We start from the raw sequence: 21,197 nt of genomic DNA, 5'->3' as shown, positions 1-21,197 counted from the left end.
TTTTGACATTCATAAACTAGATAGTTTTTGTGGTGGTGATACAGCATTCACTGCAGGGCTAGGTTAGTAAAGCTTTTTACTTTGTGTTTAAATTCCATGTTTTCCAATTCCTACTTTTTTAAAAACCATATTATATGATGTTTTTGTGTTCGGTAAAACCAGCCTGAAAAAAATAAATGTATAACACCGTTTAAGTAATTTGTTTTTTTTGTTATTGCATCTGCAGTGCAATGATGAATGAGAGTGGTGGCATTCCTAACCTAGGCTCAATGCCTATAGCGGCACCACCCTCTAGTACTGGAATCCGCAAACCTTGGCATGAAGATATCACACAGGATCTGAGGAACCATCTAGTCCACAAACTGTAAGTTGTGCTTCAGCTTCTGATCTTCTGTTTACTCAGTGGCAGACCAGATTTTCAAAGGAAACATGAATAACATGCAGTGTTCACGGTCTAGAGGGTTTTGATTGAAAATACAGAATTGTATCAGTTTTTAGGCATGCAGATATTGGAGACAAATACTCAATTGTTCCAGAAACATGCGTAAAATTGTTACTGCAACAAATAAAAATAAAATTTTCATTGTGATACTCCTGCCATTCAGCACCATAAAAGTACATCACAATAAGTGATTGTATTCTGTTTATCAACATACTGAATGTCACAAAATATGGGCTATAACTGAATATGAGAAACCTGTTTGTTTCATTAGCTTTACCACAGCTAGAAAGTAAATCACTAACCAGCCTTACATGAAGTTGTCCTTTATTTTGTTGCATGCCTTTTTGTTAGTGAGCTATTTATTTTAAAGGAGAAATAAACCTCCTGGGAAACCACCCCGGGGGGGGGTGTAGTTAGCCTGGGGGCAGGAGGGAGGGAGCTCTACCTGGGGTGGGGGGTAGGGGTTTTTTCCCCACAGGTTGATTTCTCCTTTAAAGCCAGAATACCAATCAAAACATCTTCCAGAGTACTTTTGTAGACAGTATGCCCATGATAAGTCTCTCTAGTCACATCCTAATACATTTAGTGAAGATCCACAGGATTGGGACTGGGTAAACCAAATTTCATTATTTGTTTCAGTGTTCAAGCCATATTCCCAACACCTGATCCAGCAGCATTAAAGGATCGTCGAATGGAGAACTTGGTAGCTTATGCTCGTAAAGTTGAAGGGGACATGTATGAATCTGCTAACAGCAGGGTAAGACTCAATTTCAAATGATCCTTTTATATTAAATATGTTATGCTTCCCATTAAAGGTGCTGAAACTTGAAGCTACAAATTTCTAATATATAAATCTCTTTACATATACAGGTGTTTTAGTAAAACACGTTTCATAACTTGGTAGAGGTTAAGAACTAAATGCATTCTGCACAGAGCATCACTCTTTCTGATCATTTTTAAGTAAAGGCAATTTAACAGTGATTAGTGATGAAAAGCCAATTTTCAGAAGTAATTGAATTCAATCTGCATTGTGATATATATGTATAGAAAGCGTTCAATTTAAAGGCCAACAAATGAATATCAAAAAATATATTTTTAAAAATCCATTGTCAGGAGAAATCTCATAGTGGTGAATATTTAGAATTTAACTATAGAAACCATTAATGGGTTTTAGGCTGAGATTGGCAAATCTAGTTCATACACTGATACTGATTGGATACCTATATGCAGATTACAGGACATACCTGCTGGATAAATAAAATAACTTTTCTAAAGCTTACCTTTTACATTAATGACTTCCAGGCTGAGTACTACCACTTGCTAGCTGAGAAGATATACAAGATTCAAAAAGAGTTGGAGGAAAAGCGTCGAACCAGATTGCAAAAGCAACATCTAATGCCCACTCCCCCTGGCATGCCTCCTACACAAATGAATCAAAGCCAAGGAATGCCCCAGCCACAAACTGGAATGTCAACTAGTACGTGCATTTGTTGTATATGTGTATATTAATAGTAAAGCAACGTGTATATTTTAGTATAGGGCCATAGATGTTTTCCTTATATATTCCTTTTGTGGGAAAGGATGTGTTTCCCCATGCAAAGTACTGCATACAAGATAGATAAAGGAGAAAAAGGCTGCACTTTGTTCTTGGTTTCTGTACCAGCTCAAAATTAACATGGCTCTTTAGCAGTATAGAACTTTACCTCAATATGCCCCCAGTAGCCTTACATCTTTTTTTGCTGATTCACAGAACTTCCTCTGTTCTGCTGTTATATACTTTATATATACATTATAAAAGTCATGTTTGCCAACAGTGGAGTCTGTATCAGAATTTAATTATCCGCTTCTATGACCCCCTACCTAACAGTTCACAGACTACACGGAGCATGTTCAATGTCAGTGACCCCCTAATAAAGTCCAAGATGTTGAGCTCCCATACACAACATTGAAGGCCTAAATTGTGACAGGAATTCACCATCTTAGATGCAAAACCTTGTTTGTACATTAAGTTCAATAGATAAAATACAACTTTTCTAGCCATACTCATGGTTATTGCCATTTACTTTTGCTGTAATATCCTGTGTACTACACACTGTTTTTCTTTATCCCATATATAGACGGCCCTTTGCCAGATCCAAGCAGCATGATGCGGGCTAATGTGCCAAATCAAATGATGAATCGTATGCAGACACAAACTGGTAAGAAACCGTCTTCCCTGTTTTAATACCATAGTCGGTTATTTCTAGTATTACAACATTTTGGTAAGCATTTTGTTTTTTCCCTCCTCTGTTCAAAGGAATGAACCAATTTGGGCAGATGGGTATGCCAATGCAGTCCATGGGCCAGAGACCGCCAGCTCCACTTCAGCACCCTGGGCAAATGGGACAAACGGGCCCTATGAATCAGGTTAGTATTTAAAGGGGTGGTTTACCTTAATGTGATCTTTTAGTATGTTATAGAATGGCCAATTCTAAGCAACTTTTCAGTTGGTCTTCATTATTTTTTTTTTTTTTATAGTTTTTGGATTATTTGCCTTCTTCTGACTCTCTTCATCTTTCAAATGGGGGTCACTGACCCCATCTAATAAAAAACTGCTCTTTAAGGCTTCAAGTGTATTATTACTACTTTTTATTGCTCATCTTTCTATTCAGGCCCTACTACATATTCCTCTCTTATTCAAACCAGTGCATGGTTGTTAGGGTAATTGGGTCCCTAGCAACAAGATTGCGGACATTGCCAACTGGAGAACTGCTAAATAGCTCAAAAACCACAAATAATAAAAAATAAAAACCAGTTGGAAGTTGTTGCAGAATATCGCTCTCTACATCATACTAAAAGTTAACTCAAAGGCGAACAACCCTTTTAGCCAATCAGATCTAACACAAGTGGTTTATTTTGTATAGGTGTTGTTGGATTTAAATTCTGACCAACTTTTTGAAGTTAGATGTTAATGTTTACATTTAACATTGCTATATACTTTACTAATATGAATGGTATAGTACTTGCATTATGAATCTGATTCTCCAGCATTATTAATGTTATTAATATCCTCTGCAACTGCTTTGTCTTTACAGACTTGTGTTTAATTTTACCCTGCCACAAGTTTTTGTCACTTGTGATTTAGGGTTCCTCTAGATCAGTATTGTCCAACTTCTGTGGTACAGAGGACCGAATTTTTGTTGGCCTACTTTGTTTGAGGTCCAATAATGGTAGTCTGTTTTGAACACTCCCCCTTTTAAACCACACCCACTGTAAACCACACCCACATTACCTCAAGAACTATCCACATTAATGGGAGTAACACACCAAAAAAAAACAAAAACAAATGGTTGGTGCTCACTGCAGGGATATCCCTCATCACTGATATGTGAAAAATGTGTCATGTTAAAACATACCCTTAAATCCATATGCCTCCTTCTTCCCTGTGGATAATACAAGCCCCCAACACGTGATTAAATACCTTAGGGGCCCCTAACAACAATTTCCAAATGCTAACACCCCCAGAACAAACCCCTACCAGGCTTACATCCCATAGATAGCATAGGGCAAACAGAGAATGGCACACACAAGCAGCACTGGGCAAGCAGAGAATGGTACACACAAGCAGCACTGGGCAAGCAAAGAATGGCGCACACCCAAGCAGCACTGGGCAAGCAGAGAATGACACATGCAGGGAGCATAGGGAAGGCAGAACAAAGCAGGAGACGGGGGAAACCTATCAGGACTCTAAAATGAGCAGTTCATACTGTGCTACATTCAGTTTGTATGAGTGTGAACATGTGGGTAGTTTCAGTCTGTGTCTCAGGTGTGGACGATACAGTGCTTTAGTGGTGTGAACAATAGAGGTGTGACAAGCGTGAACAATGCAGGGGGAATTACATGTGTGAACAATACAGGGGATTACAGTGAGAATTTGAGCTTTAATGCTTTCAGCTGTGCCATTATTTTCATTTATTACAATAAAATGAGATCGGAAACAAGGTAGAGCATTTTTTTGTATTTTAACTTTTTTTGTTTTTTCCTGGTAGATGGGATTTCAGGCCCGCATGCAGCAGTCAGGTACTATGCAACAAACTGCACAGAACCAGTTTCTGTCCCAAAATCAGTTTCAGGCATCTCCTCCTGTGATGAATACTGGAGGAATGAATACAGGAGGCTTGAATGCATCTGGCATGTCCATGTCCCAGCCTGGAAATCAGAACCCTCCATCTCAGGTTAGAACACCACAGATAAGCCTGTATTTCCAATTTCTGAAAAGTAGACTTTGTTCATAAACTGACCTTGTTTTGTCTTTTGTAGGCACAGATGTCTAATCCCAATCATCCTGTGAGCTCTCCTGTGATGCCTCCAGTGGCAGCAGGGAATCAGATCCACTGTTCGAGTCACGTCCAACCCATGCACCGCAACTCACCGTCCCCTGCTCCAAGCCGCACACCAACCCCTCACCACACGCCTCCAGGCTTAACTCCTCAACCCGCCCCAACACCCGCACAGCCTATCATACCAACAGCAGCACCAACTTCACAAGCACCACTACAACACAGAGAAAGCCCTACCCCACCACAAGTGACCCCTTCATTATCCATCCCTACCCCCGTTATGCCTACCACTGACCAGCAAATCCCTACACCACCTCCTCAGCAGCCTTTGCAGCAGTTTCCATCACAACAACAGCCATTACCACGGCCTCCTTCACAGCCAAGCCTAACCACACCTGTACCCACGCCAACTGCACAACTGCCAATGCAGCTTCACCCAAGCACTCCGGTAAGTGACATAATAAAAATGCCACACTTATGCACCGAATCCAGAATTTGTTTCAGGATTCGGCCTTTTTCAGCAGGATTCCGATTCGGCTGAATCCTTGTGCATGGTTGAAACGAATCCTAATTTGTATATGTAAATTAGGTGTGTGAAGGGAAATTACATAACACAAAACAGGGAAGTAAAAACATTTTTTCCCACCTTTTCCTTTCCAGACCCTAATTTGCATATGCATATTAGGATTCAGGTTGTTGTTTGGCAGAATCTTTCACGAAAGATTTGTGGATTTGTCTTAATTCCAAAAAGTGGATTCGGTGCATCCCTACTTGTTTTGCAGTGTAGCCTCCAGTATAGTATGAAAGAAAATAGCTTTCAACAACCTGTGCAAAACTGTGCATGCTGTTTTAGTATATATCAATTGTTGAATTATTTGCACAACAATTTTGCTTTTCTGCAGTTATCTTTCCATTCCTTTTTATTTATTTATTTTTTTTTGCATTCTCAGCCCGCAGTTTTACATTTTCGGATTTTGTATGCAGCCTCAATTAAAACAAGAGATACCCACTTAATGCTTACTGTCTTCTTGTAGTCTACAGTCAATCTGGAATGCCCATCTTCCAATCCTCCCTCTACTAATAGCCCTGAAGTTCGCTCTCAGCAACCTGTTCAAGAGCCGCCACCTCAAGAGGTTAAAATGGAGATCAAGCAAGAAGATGATTATCTTGAGCCTGAGCCTATGGAACCTCCAGCAGAGGAGAAGCCTGAGGTAACCAATGATCTCAGTATGAGATACGGCTGCGATAAATAGTGTTCTTGTATCTTATTATTGACATGTTTTAGGCAATGGACAGTGCAATGTAACACGTCACTTTAATAACATATCTGATTCACAGGTTAAAGTGGAGGGAGCAGTTGAGGATTGCAAATCTGAGCCAGTTGAGCTGGAAGAGAAGAAAGAAGAAGTTAAAACAGAAATCAAGGAGGAAGATGAGAAACCAGAAACCCCTGCTTCCCAGACATCTCCTGCTCCCCCTGGGCAGTCCAAGAAGAAGAGTAAGCAATTGGAAATAATATATTGCTCTTTTTAAAATTGCTTTCACAAACGATTGAAGAAAGTAAAGCCAAGAAAAATGGGAGTGATGGGATATATTATAGCATAGTTTAGCCATAGGACATGTATAAATAATAGTGGGTCTGTTTTATCTAATAAATAATCTTAAAGTTTTAATCTGATAAAACTCTGTAATGCTTTTTGTAGTCTCTGGGGGGCAAAGGGGGGGTAGAGCCCAGCCCTGGTTGCACACTTTCCCCCTCAGTCTCTGCCTCCCTTCTCTCATCTTTCCCTTTCTCCAGGGTGACTCCTGTACCTGCCACAGGTCTCCCCCGCCTCTCCTACCTGTTTGCTTCCTCCTGTGGCATCAGACCCCTATCTGTAGGGCCTGGGGGAACAAGCTCATCTGTATACCTGCAATGCTGGCTGTTTTCTGGCGCCATATCCAGGTTTGTGCTGAAAGTGGAACGCATATGCATTCCAGGCGCCATTTTATATTGTGCATCCACCAGCATGGAACCACAGGAAACTCACTTCATCAGCTAGTACCAATCCAGCTATAACATTCACTGACTTCCTTGCAGAGTTTACCCTCCATAGCGGACAACCTGGGAAAAGCCTTAGCCAAGCTGGGTCAGAAGTCGCAAGAGTGGATACTACTATCCACACCCCCTCTTGACGCTTCATCAGCCGGAACGAAATCTCGGTCAGAAGGCAAGCTTCCACTATCTGAGGTTTCCTTGGAGGAAGAGGAAAACAATGAGGGCCCTAAAGGGTCGTGAAGTACAGCACAATATTGATATCATCAGAAGGAGTTTGAGTACTAAAAATCTCTAATTCCACAGACCAGCAAACACAAACAGTGGGATTGTTCAAGAGGCAATATAAGTCCTCAACAGTTTTTCCGTCACACAAACAACTGCTCAGCATCATATGGAAGGAATGGAATTCTCCAGAAAAGAAATTCCAAGCTACTCAAGTTTTCAAAATCCTATGCATTCTCAGAGGACTTGGAGGATAAATGGTCTCTGTCCAAGGCCACAACGTTATCAGTCACAGATCCGGCAGCGTTCAAAGATCCGTCTGATAAATGACTTGAAGGTTTCTTGATGGCGGTTTATTCTTTGGCCGGGTCGTCCCTGCGCCCCTACTGGCTTCTACCTGGGTAGTCAGGGCCATTCAAGCATGGTCTGAATCCCTGCTCAAAGATATCCAAGAGGGAGTGCCCAGATCAGAAGTTTTATCTTCAGCATAGGCGATAGCAGAGGCCTCAGCTTATCTATGTGACGCCAATTTAGTCGCTACACATTACCGCTCGCACATCCGCATTATCATTAAACCGAGATCGAGCATCCAGTTCTTGAGCCAAATATGTCGCTTACCTCACTACCCTTCAAAGGGCAGCGACTTTTTGGTGAGGAATTGGAGAAGACCTCACAGGGGGGGGATGCACCTTTCTTCCTCAACACGCGCACACACGCAAAATCTCAAGCATTTCTAGACTGCATTTCCAAGATGTAGCAAAATGGAGTGATTGTACCAGTTACCCCTTTGCAAACATTCTCCAGTTTCTACTCCAATCTATTCCTGGTGCCCAAGAGACGGTCCTTCAGACCAATTCTAGACTTGGAATACTTTAACAAGCATTTACGTTCAGTGCGGTTCAAAATGGAGACACTGCGTCAGTAATTCAGGGAATGGAACCCGGGACAGCCCATGATATCCCTGGATATCAAAGATGTGTCCCTTCACATACCGATATATCTGAGATTTGCTTTCAGGAATCATAATTACTAGTTTGTGGCTTTCCCCTTCGGACTATCATCAGCACCCAGAGTTTTAACCAAGTTGATGTTGGTAACGGCAGCGTCCTTACATCTTCAGGGAATATCGGTGACACCATACTTAGACAAGCTTCTACTAATTCCAGGACAAGAGAGGACGGCACAGAGGACCTCCACAAAGCGATAACATTGCTGCACAATTTCGGATGGACAATCAATTGGGACGTGTCCAGTCTACTGCCTAGCAACCAGATGGCGTTTTTTGGGTCTAGAATTCAGCACCCTAACCCAACTGCTGAGTCAAACTCAAGACAAGCAGACAAAGTTAAGGAACCAAGTCAGTTTGTTGTTCGGCTCCCAGCGTTGGACGATTCATCTAGCCATGAGGGTTCAAGGATTGATGGTCTCATGGATAGAAGCGGTTCAGTTTGCTCAGAAACATGTACACCCTCTTCAGGCCAACAGCCTATCCGATTGGAAAGGGGGGTCTCTGTCACAAAGATTCATGCTCTCCCAACTGACAAGGGAATCTCTTGTCACTGCAACTGGACAATCTGGCACAGGGACAATCTTGGGCGACCCCAGATTGGACAGTGATAACAATAGATGCCAGCCTACAAGCGTGGGGGGTAATATGGAACAATCTATCACTACAGGGACCATGGTCTTCCCCCCGAGACCAAGCTTCCGATAGTCATCATGGATCTCCGACCTGTAAAATTGGCGCTCGATTGCTGGACACACTAGCTTCAAACAAGTAGTTTGATTTCAGAGTGACAACGATACAACGGTAGCCTACATAAACAGACAAGGAGGTGCCCGCAGCAACGCAGTGCTAGCGGAAGCCCAACAGATTCTATTCTGGACGGAGCTCAATTCAGTGGGACTCTCAGCCATTCATATACCAGCAGTGGAAAATACAAAGGCGGATTTCCTCAGTCAAAATCAAATAGATCCCGGAGAATGGGAGCTTCACCCAGAGGTATTTGTGGAGCTGGCGAGACATTTGGACAGCCTCAGATTGATCTCATGGCATCCAGAACCAATCACAAAGTGAAAAGATTCTTTGCCAATTCACAGGATCCGGTGGCAGTGGATGCCATGACTCCGAATTGGAGCTTCAATCTAGCCTATGTCTTCCCACTGTTGCCCATGTTGCCTTGGGTTCTGAAGAAGATCAAACAATTGCCCACCACAGAGATCATAATAGCCCCGTATTGGCCTCTCTGGAGCAGATCTGCAGAGGGGCCACATGGTCGTATGTCCACACTTTGTCTTTTACCAAATTCTACAATCTGACACGTCTTTTCATCACCAGTAGTGCAATAACGTGTCAAAATCTCTTGTGCTCATCTGTTGTTTTTGGGGCTGCTTTAAGTCAAGTCCCCAAGTGTCCCCCTGGGACGACAGAGAAAACAGGATTTTTGATACTCGCCGATAAATTCGTTTCTCTGTAGTCGATAGGGTGACACAGGGCTTCCCGCCCTTCTGTGAGATGTTGACCAAATTGGTCCATGAGGGTTTAGCCCCTGAAATACCAGTTCTGCAAGTCAAGTATTCAAAAACATTATTCTGATTCTGTTCAGCAGTCTCTTTGGTACAAACTAAATAGGTTGGCTGGTGTGGGGGTAAGCCAGACCCTCTGGCACGCACCTTAATTAAAATTCCAAGTGTCCTGCCTCCTAGATGGTGGAGCTTAAACTCAGTGTCTCCCCCCTATCGATTACAGAGAAACGGATTTAACGGTGAGTATGAAAAATCCTGTTTTACTGTTGTGGGTCTGCAGCACACACAATATTTACACACAAAGGTGGTACTTCAAAAAGGTTTTGTGGTTTGTTTTTGTTTTTGTTTTTTTTTTTTTTTTTTAGATCATTTATCATACAAAAGTACATATTTAGGAATATACATTGGCGTCAAATTTGAAAAACCAGTATTCATTGTCAAATACATACTACCAATTTAAAGTGAGAATTGGTAGTAGGAATTCAAATAACACTCTGTAATGCCCAGTTGCTCATACAGGATTATTGGTTAAATGCTAAACTGAGTGTGTGTACATGCTTTTTTTTCAAAATTATTTACTGTATTTGCAGTTTTCAAACCTGAAGAGCTTCGCCAGGCTCTCATGCCCACTCTGGAAGCATTATACCGGCAAGATCCAGAGTCCCTTCCTTTTCGTCAACCAGTGGATCCTCAGTTATTAGGAATCCCGGTAAGAGTCCTCTTTGATGATTGGAATGATTTGTATTCATGTATGAACAGCGCTTGCATAACGTTGTACCTGTTAACATCCTCAAAGCTGTATTTGCGTCTGCTGTTGGCTTTATATGTCTTTCAAAGCAAAACGCATTTGGTGTTCCTGGTCCTCGGGAACAATGCTTGGCTTAGGCTTATACTGTAGTTTGCGCTTTAAATGCTTTTTTATACCTCAGTCTGCCATATCTGGTTACATCTGTTTTGGGAGTTTGTGTTTACGGTTGACCTACCAAAAATTTGTATTAATGTCCTCTTAATGACAGCATTCTTAAACGTAATTTTATTAATATGGTAATACAATGATAAAAATCCATTTATTCTTGTTGGACAATGTTCATGATTTTATTTGTTTGATTCTGGCAGTGAGACAATTGGACATTCTAAAATTGGTTTTTCATTTGTAACACAAGGGTTTGGTTAATTTGACTATATCAAACCGTAGCACTCTTTCCATTCACAGAAGAATCAGCACAATGCTTAATTTTATTGCTTGAAAATACCCTGTATGTCCAAACATAGTATTCTTGCCAATCAGTGAAGCTCACTTCAGCACAAAAATGAATATTCTTAGTGCTTTACCAGACCCTGTATTATATATGAGATGGGGGGGGGGGGGGGGTGACTGGTAAAGAACGTTTTAATAAATGTACCAGTCTGAAAATATTTAAAAATGTCATAAAATACTGAAGAAAAATTTTTGAACTACGTATAGGGACTACTTTCCCTGATTGGTTAAGAACACTATGTATTTGCTTTGTGTTTGTGTTTTTTTTTCTTTTTTGCCATGCATCCTCACAAATCTGTAATGCATTATAACTTCTTGTGATTCAGAAAAATACCTCTGTCCTGCAGGATTACTTTGAGATTGTCAAGACTCCCATGGACCTTTCAACTATTAAACGCAAGTTAGACACAGGACAGTACCAAGAGCCCTGGCAGTATGTGGAAGATATCTGGCTGATGTTCAACAATGCCTGGCTATACAACCGTAAAACTTCTCGTGTCTACAAGTACTGTTCCAAGCTGGCTGAGGTGTTTGAGCAGGAGATTGATCCAGTCATGCAAAGCTTGGGATACTGTTGTGGACGGAAGGTGAGTTTGTATGACTTTAATATTTAATAATCTTTTGAATAAGATGTCAGTCTTTTGCCGTTTTTGAGTAAAGTTAATTTCCAATTGTTCAGACACAGCTTATTCTTCGATTAAGGCTAAGAAGGCCATTTTCTTCAAAATTCTCCATTATTTATTTTAGGAAGATATATCAATATTTTTTTTAAAGTGACCTCAAATGAAAGCCAATGTATTGTGGTCACAGTACCATAAACTTTTGTTGTTGTAGAACATGTCCCATGAAGTGTTCATTTAAGTGTATTAGATAGTTTGAAATGATCAGTGTTCAATTATCATGCTGTACTGTAAGGCTATATTCACGTATTAGGGTAACGTTCTCTTTTAGGAGGCTGTAAGTGACATTTTTACTTATTTTGAATTGTCTTTGAAAGCCTCCTAAATTTACTGCTGGTAAAACTCTTCCCTTTCCCTTCCCCCCCCAACTTCCAGCTCGAGTTTTCTCCTCAGACCCTTTGCTGTTATGGAAAGCAACTCTGTACAATACCCCGTGATGCCACTTACTACAGCTATCAAAACAGGTAAGACTTTCCACTGTGACCTTTCAGGATAATCTCTTATTTACCCCCAGCAAAGTGTTCACCTCACCCCTCCAAGCCTATAGTTTGTTTGTGACTATGTAGGAAATAGTGTGCACAGTAATTTAACCTATTCTTGCTGTAATTTTAAATGTGCAAATGGTCCTTACTGTGTCGCATGTCATCTTTGAGAAAAGGAGTGGCATTTTTTAACTGTTTTATGCAATTTTAAACACACACTGAATCTGGTTTGGGTTGGAATGTACTGCATTATTAGACTGTTCCCATTCACCCTATTTCTGCTGCTGTTTGTGCCCTGCCTGCAATCAGTAGGTGTCTGGCTTCTATGCTGTGTCTATTCAGACATTACGGAAAGGCACTTGCAACTTCTAAGTATGTCAACCTGTAACATGTCACAAAACATTACATTGATGAATGTTGATGGACAACTGATCAATTATTTGAAAAGCTACATTTTCTAAATGGACTATACAGCAGTTACTAAAGTTTGCCCTTAAAATATCCATGGGCAGCCTGTTCATTTGCATTTCCAAATCACCAGCGACATTTAGAATGTGTATCTGTAGGAAGTGCATTATTTATTTATTTTTTGTACAGAGGTAAACAAAAAGCTAATTAGATCCATGACATGTTTTCTAAACGTAACGAAGCTTAGATTTAAACTGCTTATCCATGAGCATGTTTGAATAGCTCCCCATATTTGAGTAACCAAATCAGAAAATTCATTCTTCCTTACTTGGAACAGAAGAGTACTTACTGTAAGTGCCCCTGTATGTCTGAATGTGGCTTTTCATAGACCATTTATTCGTGTTGTGTTACAGGTCTGTCATGTTACAGATTTGTCATCCTTCATGCTCTTATTTTGCTAATAAGCAGAATTTGTAAAGTACATTTCATTTAATGTACTTTGTTTTCCTTTTGGACAGTATAAACATATTACCATGCGTCCTTCCCATGTTAGTGAGCTACTACCCTAGCCTTTCCCGTTGTGCTAAGCAACTAGCCACTTTGTAGTGTATCTGTCATAACACTGTTTATCCCTTTAGTTGAAACTTATTAACACTCTGCTTAGGTGTCAAATGTAACTTTTCTTCATTTGAGCAAAGCAGGAGGACAAACTGTACAATCCCAGTTACCCTTTATTTTATTTTAACCTTCCTTTTGATTTGCTGTAATGATTTTTGCTGCTTGTGATCCCATATGTAGAGACAATCCTTTGCTAATCTGTGCTTTGCATTGGCTTTCTGCTTTGTCTGTCTTGTCTTGCTTCTGTTTGTCTTGCCCCATACCCACCCCTGCTTTTTCTCTCTGTGTTCATTTCTGACCCTCCCTTCCCTTGCTTGTTCCTGTGGTGGCTTTGATTGCAATGAAATCCAAACCAAAACCAAATCACACACAAACAAACAAAAAACCAAAATCAATCCAAAATCCAAATTACTTGGGCTCCTGGCTCTGCTTGATGATCTGCGCACACTGTGTCCCTCACGCGACGTCCTCTGGCTGATGTCTTCCCGGCTTGTGTGGTTCGGCTGTCGTTATGTGAACATACAGTTCACCCAAATATGGCCTTCTCGCTGATAGGTACCACTTCTGTGAAAAGTGCTTCAATGAGATCCAGGGGGAATGCGTCTCTCTCGGTGATGACCCCACCCAACCTCAGACGTAAGTACCTTTTTCTTTAACTCCTCCTTATTCTAAGTTTTCTCTAGATTTAATAACACAATGTGCTAACAGCTTGTTATACCATTGGTACAATATCTATTTGTGGAGGAGTGATGTATAACTTTGTATTTACCATATATAAATAGTGCATGTGTGTAGGCACCATGCAATCGACTGCATACGTGACTTAGGTACCAACTAGTGTTCGGCATTAAGTCTGAGGATTTTGTAGTTGATTGAGTATTCTGCATTTATGCCATCAATAATTATACTATCAAATAAAAGGTTTTATACCAAAATTGTTTGTGTTATAGTTTCAATAAAGGCGAGTTAGTTTGTTGGTGCTATAAAACTTGTCTTTCCACTATATAAGGTAGTGTGTTGCTTTTTACTCATTAAGGTATCATCATGTTATGAATACTCCTGCAGGTGTGTGCATTGTATATTAGTTGATTTGTTGGTGATTAGGGATAACAGAGGCCCCTTACTGTTTCTGTTCTCCCACCAGTTTTCCTGTTTCTTTTTTCATGCTCTTCTGCTTATGCCTGATGTCTTTCTCTTTGCTGTTCCTGAGTTTACAGATACTCTGCCTTTGATTTAGCTGCTTTTTTGCAGCCTCCCAGCTTTGCTCTAGCTCCACTTTGCTGAGCCCTCCACTAAAATGTTTTTTTCTCTGCCAGTTTTCTTCTCAAACTTGCCTTTTTCCTAAAACTTTCTCCGTTTGCTTTGTGCTCTTTGGTACTTGTAAACAACTGTGAAAAGGCATAAAAAGCCCAGTAAAAGAAACTTGTCCCTCCGTGCTTCAAGTTTCTTCTCCAAATGCTGGGGAAATGTAAGCAACTTATGCCTTTTACCTTTTTATTTTCCCCTATTCAGCACCATCAGCAAAGATCAGTTCTCCAAAAGGAAAAATGACACACTGGATCCAGAACAGTATGTAATCCTTTCTATTTGTCCCACCACAGATTTAAAATGCATATCTTGCTCATAGTAATTCTTTTCATTCTGTTTTGTGTGAGTTTGTACCCACTGGAGCGAGCATCAATAAGAAATTTTGAAAAAAAAAACCCTGATACTGATTTTTGTTATTGTCCTCTCCCACTGGGTTGCACAGGCAAGCACTTTGTACTTAAAATGCCAGGGCCTATATTGAGTCAAAGAGGCCAAAACAACCTCCCTCCCACATGCCACTAAATAGTGACTGTGGCAGGGCCCCCCAACTTTGTTTTTGCCGTGAGCCACATTCAATTGTAGAAAGAATTGGGGAGCAAAACAAGCATGAAAACATCCTGGGGGTGCTATGATTGGCTGTTCGGTAGCCCCTATGTGGACTGGCAGCATATAGGAGGCTCTGATTTTATGCAACCAAAACTTGCCTCCAAACCAGCAATTCAACAATAAGCACCTGCTCTGCGGCAACTGGTAAGCAACATGTTGCTCACGAGCCACTGTTTGGGGATCACTGATCTATGGCTTCTTACAGCATTTCTTCTGGCATTTGCCAGAATCCACAGGTTGACAGTCCGGCCCTGGGTGTGCAGTAGTATGTATACAAATGTACCACATGGCTATACATGTGCTAAAACACAGTTTAGTACATACACTTTGTAAATATTGTTTGTCAGGATACAGTTTCAATATTACGGACTATTCCCTAGGTTAAAAGTCTGGATGTTCAGATGGGAAATTGGATGTGGGGGTGGGGAAACTTCCTGAAGACTGAGTTGTATCTTCTCCCTTCTAGATATGTAGAATGCTTGGATTGTGGCAGAAAAATGCACCAGATCTGCGTGTTACATCATGAAACCATCTGGCCCACAGGGTAGGTGTCTTAATTCAGTATTAACCAATATGTTCTCTTTGCTGAAGGACATTCTGATTCTGACATTATTTTTATTCTGTCCATAGCTTTGTATGTGAAGCCTGTCTAAAGAAAGCAGGCCGATCTCGGAAAGAGAACAAATTTTCTGCCAAACGTAAGTTCTTCAATGTTTTGTTTGTTTTGATGCTGAAGTACTTGTAATATCTTAGTTTAGTCTGTTGCTGTTCTTGGAGATTAATCCATTTACTTTATCCTAGGTCTTCCAACTACGAGGCTTGGCTCTTTTCTGGAGAACAGAGTGAATGAATTTCTGAGAAGACAGAATAATCCTGAGGCTGGAGAGGTAACTATTCGTGTGGTCCATGCATCTGACAAAACGGTGGAAGTGAAACCTGGCATGAAATCAAAGTAAGCCATTCTTTTTTTTTAATTGTCATGTCCTACCTTATATTGGTTTCAGGGCATTATTATGTATAATCTGTTTTCACAAGTTAATATCCTTGTAGTTGCATTTTGATAGCTACATGCTACACTTTTATGTGTAGTAGAGCTCTGCTATTTATATAGAATAAACATCAGTTTCTGAGAAATATGTTTTACCCTCTAAAAGACTGTAGAACAATTTGGGCCACCCTGTCCTATTCATATTCCAGTTTCTTATTCAATGCATGGTTGCTAGGGTAATTTGGACCCTAGCAGCGCTACAGTTTGCTATTTTAGCAATCTGGTTGCTGTCTATAAAGCTTAATAACTCAAAACCAGATAAAATGAAAACCAATGGCAAATAGTCTTAGGATAGCACTTTCTGCATTGTAGTAAAAGTTAACTCAAAGGTGAAAACTTCCTTTAAATCAGCTGTCACACCTGTTTTGATAAAGCCACTTATCCATATATCTTGTGGAAAAAAAATTATTTTAGACTGTTTGTAGTTGAGCTTGACCAGAAATGTGGAATGGAAAGCTCTGTACTCCTCTTATGCTTTCTAGTAGAGCTGCACCGAATCCAGGATTCCGTTTGGGATTCGGCCTTTTTCAGTGGGTTTTGGTTTCAGCCGAATCCTTCTGCCTGGCCGAACCAAATCCTAATTTGCATATGCAAATTAGTGGCTGGGTGGGAAATCTCGTGACTTTTTGTCATAAAACAAGGAAGTAAAAAATTTTTCCCTCCCCACCCTTAATTTGCATATGCAAATTTGGATTCGGTATTCAGGCAATCTTTCGCAAAGGATTTGGGTGTTCGGCCGAATCCAAAATCGTGGATTCAGTGCATCCTTACTTTCTAGGGAGGGAATGGCTTTACCCTAATGTAGATTGCTACTGCTTTAAAGTGAAAGGAAAAGTATAAAACAGATTTCAGCATAAGTAAACAGTTTGAATGGGTCATACCCTTCGGCTGTATCAAATGTTTACAAGTTTTCTTGAAAAGATGCTTCACTTAAAAACGGTTTTGTTTTTTGGGGGGGAGGGATATATATATATACATATACATATACATATAATATATATATATATATATATATATATATATATATATATATATATATATATATATATATATATATATATATATATATATATAGAGATTTGTCTGCAAGGATCCGCACACCAAAATTTTCATTTAACAAAAGTGTTTTATTTCGTACATAGCTCCGACGTTTCGGCCCACATTAGGGCCTTTTTCAAGGATAATGCATGTACGACAAAATAGTGAATTTATACCACTCCCCCATTTGAATTTGGCGCCCAAAATGACGTCATTAACCCCAGAAAAAACTTTTTCAACATCCATAGTCTCTGTATTCCATGTGTATAACTTTTCACCACTAGGTGGCATCAGTGTTCTGTGTGGTTAATCCATAGTGTATCAGGCTGTGCTGCTATCTGCAAAAAGTGTATACAAATTATATACATAGTATCAATTGAACGACATTTTAAAAATAAACAATATGGCTCTATTTAAAAAAACAATGTTGCAATAAATCAGCCTTGAATCTACATCTTATCTCATGTCGTTTTTTATCAATTCTTATCCACTGGTCCATTCGTATAAAAGTAAGTTGTTATTATAGAAAACAGTTAAGCATCAATTGTCCATTTAGCCCCCGTGGAGCCACACAATCCAATTCGAATATCCAAAAGGCCTCCCTTCTCAGCAGAGCCTTGTTGTAATCACCACCCCTTGGTCTCATGGGTACATGGTCTATTGGCATACATCTAAAGGTGGACGGGCTATGCCTAGCTTCTGCCCAATGTTTCGCGACTAGCTGTTGGGATATGTCCTGTTTCCTTTCCTTTTTACCTGTCTCATTCGCACTTGGGTCTAGTGCTGCTCTGATGCTGGATCTGTGCATCCCAATTCGCTCTTTCAGTTGCCTAATAGTCTTTCCACAATACACCAACCCACAGGGGCATTTGATGATGTATATTACCATAGTGGTGGTGCACGTCATCCTGTGTTTTATCGTGTACCTTTTGCCTGTTTGTGGATGATGAAAGTCACTTCCTAGTATTAGACTGCTACACATGACGCAGCCACTGCATTTGTAAACCCCTGGTTTTTGTGTGAGAAAATGCGGTCTTTGTGGCTTTATGTATTTTTCTAATGGGTCTGACGGGCTCAGATTCTCCCTCAGATTTCTCCCCCTTCTGTAGCTAAGTTTAGGTTTACTGGGTAATTTTTTATTTAGGCTCTCATCACTAGTTATTAGCGGCCAATGTTTGTTTAAACATTGATTTATATAGCCGGATTGTGCCCCAAATTGGCTCACATAGTAGACCTCCTTTGGAGCACCACTGCCCTTCTTATCCACTTTGTCGCTGTCCCTCAGAACAGTTTCTCGATCTAGATTTAATGCCCAGAGTTTTGTATCTGTGACTAATTTCAAAGGGTATCCTCTTTCCAAGAATTTATCACCCATGGCCTCTAAATCTTGGGCTCGTTTACTAGCCTCGCTATCAATTCTTACCACTCTTAGCATTTGTGACTTGGGCAATGAATTAAGTAAATGGCGTGGATGGTTGCTGTGGTAATGGACAATGGTCCAACGTTTTGCAAAAAGTGGTGCCAAGTGCTCGAGCGTTGTTCCCTGGAGCTCATCCTACTGGTAATTGAGGAGGTGGGACGCGAGCTGAAGGAAGTGAAGAGCGACTTGTCCAGCTTTGAAGCGGCGAACCGATTGATCCTCCAGACCGATAGACTGACTGGCTTGGGCGCATTCAGGAACAAACTGAACAGTACCGCGCTGAACTCCTAGCGTTTAAGAATACGAAGCGCTTAAAGGTGTTGCAAGATTACCGGGAAGGCGCAGTTTACCGGTGGCAGCAGGGAGGAGTATACAAGGCCAGAAGACGCAGAGATCTCCAGGACGCCGCACAGACAGCGCGCAATCAGAGAGTGAGGGGGAGACAAGCGCGACAGGAGCAACATGCCCATCTGGTTCTTTTTTAGAAGAAGGCACACGGCCCAGCAGAGACCCTGGAAGGCCACCCGCAGGGGCAAAGGACACCACGCCAGCGGCGACACGTTCCAGGATGAAACAGGCCAGGGAGAAAAAGAAAACCTAATCTTCAACTTGTCATCATATCCATTTTCAGGTGCTGACAGATCGCTGCTGGAGAAAGGACTGGGATTCGTACCAGCGGTGAGTGCTAACCCATTTATGCACACTGTTGACAATTATAAACTGACAAGACAAATAAGACTTAAAGAAAAATTTGGACATAATTTGGAAAATGTTGATGTGGGAATGTCTGCATGTAATACAAATGTTACCCCCAGTACAATGGCTACCATACCTAGTAACACAAATACGGCCCCAGAGGGAACTAGATTCAAATCTAAGAGCACCTATGACCCTTTTAGCATTAACCCCTCAATTAAAACATTCAATCGGATGCTTAATGTGGATATGGCTAAGTGGTATAAAACTAAGCATCGCTGGTATGGGAACTTGTCAGGTGCACAGAGGGAGGCCATAAAAACACTTAAAGGGGAAGGAAACCTCCTCGGCGCTAACCCCCCACCCCCCCTCCCGTGTATTGCCCCCCCTCCCTCCTCCCCCTGGCCTACCCCTCCCGCTGGGCAAATGCCCCTAACTTGTTACTTACCCTTCTGCGCAGGTCCAGTCCAGGGAGTTCACAGCCGACATCTTCTTCCACGCGATCTTCTTCCTCCTTTGACCGGCGCATGCGCAGTAGGATCATTTCGCCGGTACGATCTACTGCGCATGCGCGTGACTTTTGGCGCATGCGCAGAAGATCCGTACCAGCGAAATGCTCCTACTGCGCATGCGCCAAAACGCCGGTCAAAGGAGGAAGAAGATCGCGTGGAAGAAGATGTCGGCTGTGAACTCCCTGGACTGGACCTGCGCAGAAGGGTAAGTAACAAGTTAGGGGCATTTGCCCCGCGGGAGGGGTAGGCCAGGGGGGAGGGGGGCAACACACGGGAGGGGGGAGGGGGGTTAGCGACGACGAGGTTTCCTTCCCCTTTAAGGAAAACAGAGATATATTGATTAGAAGTGCAGATAAGGGGGGTGGAGTAGTAATACTTGATTATAGCTATTACAAAGAGGAACTCCTCTCCCAATTGGATGACGCCTTGAGTTATGGGAAATTGCCCGGTGACCCTACTGCTAAATTTCAGGAAGAATTAAAAAGCATTTTGAATTGTGCAGTAACCAATCTCTGGATTACTGAACCCATGATGGAATACTTTCTACCAAAATTCCCCACCAGGCCAGTCATATACACCCTACCCAAAATCCACAAAAATATCTCTAAACCACCTGGACGCCCAATCATATCCTCGAATGGGTCCCTCAATGAGAATATTGCCGAATACGTGGACTTTCTATTACAACCCTGTGTGCAAAACATTGGGAGCTACCTTAAAGACTCCAATGATTTTTTAAAGGTTGTGGAAAGCATCAACTGCGCAATTGAAAACTTATTCCTAGTCACGATGGACGTACAGAGCCTCTACACCTGTATCCCACACAGGGCAGGTGTGGAGGCAGTGCGCAATCTGATCACGGGTAATGCATTATATAACGGGCCCCCCATTGAGTTTACCCTATCCCTCCTGGAATTCATTCTACATAGAAATTACTTCAAATTTGAAAATAATTTCTACATACAACATACCGGAACAGCTATGGGGTCAAAGGTCGCGCCTGTATACGCCAATGCATTCATGCATGTCTATGAAAGCACTAATATATTGAACCATCCCATGTTTAAAAAATGTGGGGCATTTTACAGACGCTTCATAGACGATATCTTCTTTGTATGGCTGGGACCTGCTGATGAATTGATCGGTCTTGTAAAATACCTAAATGAAGTGAATAGCCCAATACGTTTCACTCTGAAATATGATAAGAATGAAATTGAATTCTTGGATGTAAAAATATACAAAATGGGGGACAAACTACACACTAGCTTATATGTGAAACCCACTGATAGGAACACCATTGTCCATTACCACAGCAACCATCCACGCCATTTACTTAATTCATTGCCCAAGTCACAAATGCTAAGAGTGGTAAGAATTGATAGCGAGGCTAGTAAACGAGCCCAAGATTTAGAGGCCATGGGTGATAAATTCTTGGAAAGAGGATACCCTTTGAAATTAGTCACAGATACAAAACTCTGGGCATTAAATCTAGATCGAGAAACTGTTCTGAGGGACAGCGACAAAGTGGATAAGAAGGGCAGTGGTGCTCCAAAGGAGGTCTACTATGTGAGCCAAT

General features: G+C 41.3%; 1 protein-coding gene across 5 annotated transcripts in view; it reads left to right on the top strand.

Annotated features, from left to right (window-relative positions):
- The window catches only part of ep300.L (E1A binding protein p300 L homeolog), a 49,895-nt gene that overhangs the window by 16,516 nt on the left and 12,182 nt on the right, over positions 1-21,197 (top strand). For 2 of the 5 annotated variants that reach the window (XM_018258764.2, XM_018258768.2), the window contains exons 8-24: positions 227-364; positions 1,082-1,199; positions 1,745-1,919; positions 2,560-2,640; positions 2,739-2,848; positions 4,471-4,656; positions 4,742-5,209; positions 5,796-5,972; positions 6,100-6,259; positions 10,138-10,256; positions 11,132-11,392; positions 11,861-11,949; positions 13,519-13,629; positions 14,506-14,562; positions 15,374-15,451; positions 15,538-15,605; positions 15,709-15,859. In XM_018258764.2, coding sequence (XP_018114253.1) covers positions 227-364; positions 1,082-1,199; positions 1,745-1,919; positions 2,560-2,640; positions 2,739-2,848; positions 4,471-4,656; positions 4,742-5,209; positions 5,796-5,972; positions 6,100-6,259; positions 10,138-10,256; positions 11,132-11,392; positions 11,861-11,949; positions 13,519-13,629; positions 14,506-14,562; positions 15,374-15,451; positions 15,538-15,605; positions 15,709-15,859 — 2,547 coding nt within the window. The remainder of the gene's footprint in view (positions 1-226; positions 365-1,081; positions 1,200-1,744; positions 1,920-2,559; positions 2,641-2,738; positions 2,849-4,470; positions 4,657-4,741; positions 5,210-5,795; positions 5,973-6,099; positions 6,260-10,137; positions 10,257-11,131; positions 11,393-11,860; positions 11,950-13,518; positions 13,630-14,505; positions 14,563-15,373; positions 15,452-15,537; positions 15,606-15,708; positions 15,860-21,197) is intronic. The other 3 variants (XM_018258767.2, XM_018258765.2, XM_018258766.2) reach the window with 3 other exon arrangements.

The sequence above is a fragment of the Xenopus laevis genome, chromosome 4L (assembly GCF_017654675.1).
Source record: "Xenopus laevis strain J_2021 chromosome 4L, Xenopus_laevis_v10.1, whole genome shotgun sequence".
Classification (NCBI taxonomy): domain Eukaryota; kingdom Metazoa; phylum Chordata; class Amphibia; order Anura; family Pipidae; genus Xenopus; species Xenopus laevis.
Note: the sequence above shows the minus strand (reverse complement) of the source record. Positions and strands in the feature narration are given on the sequence as shown.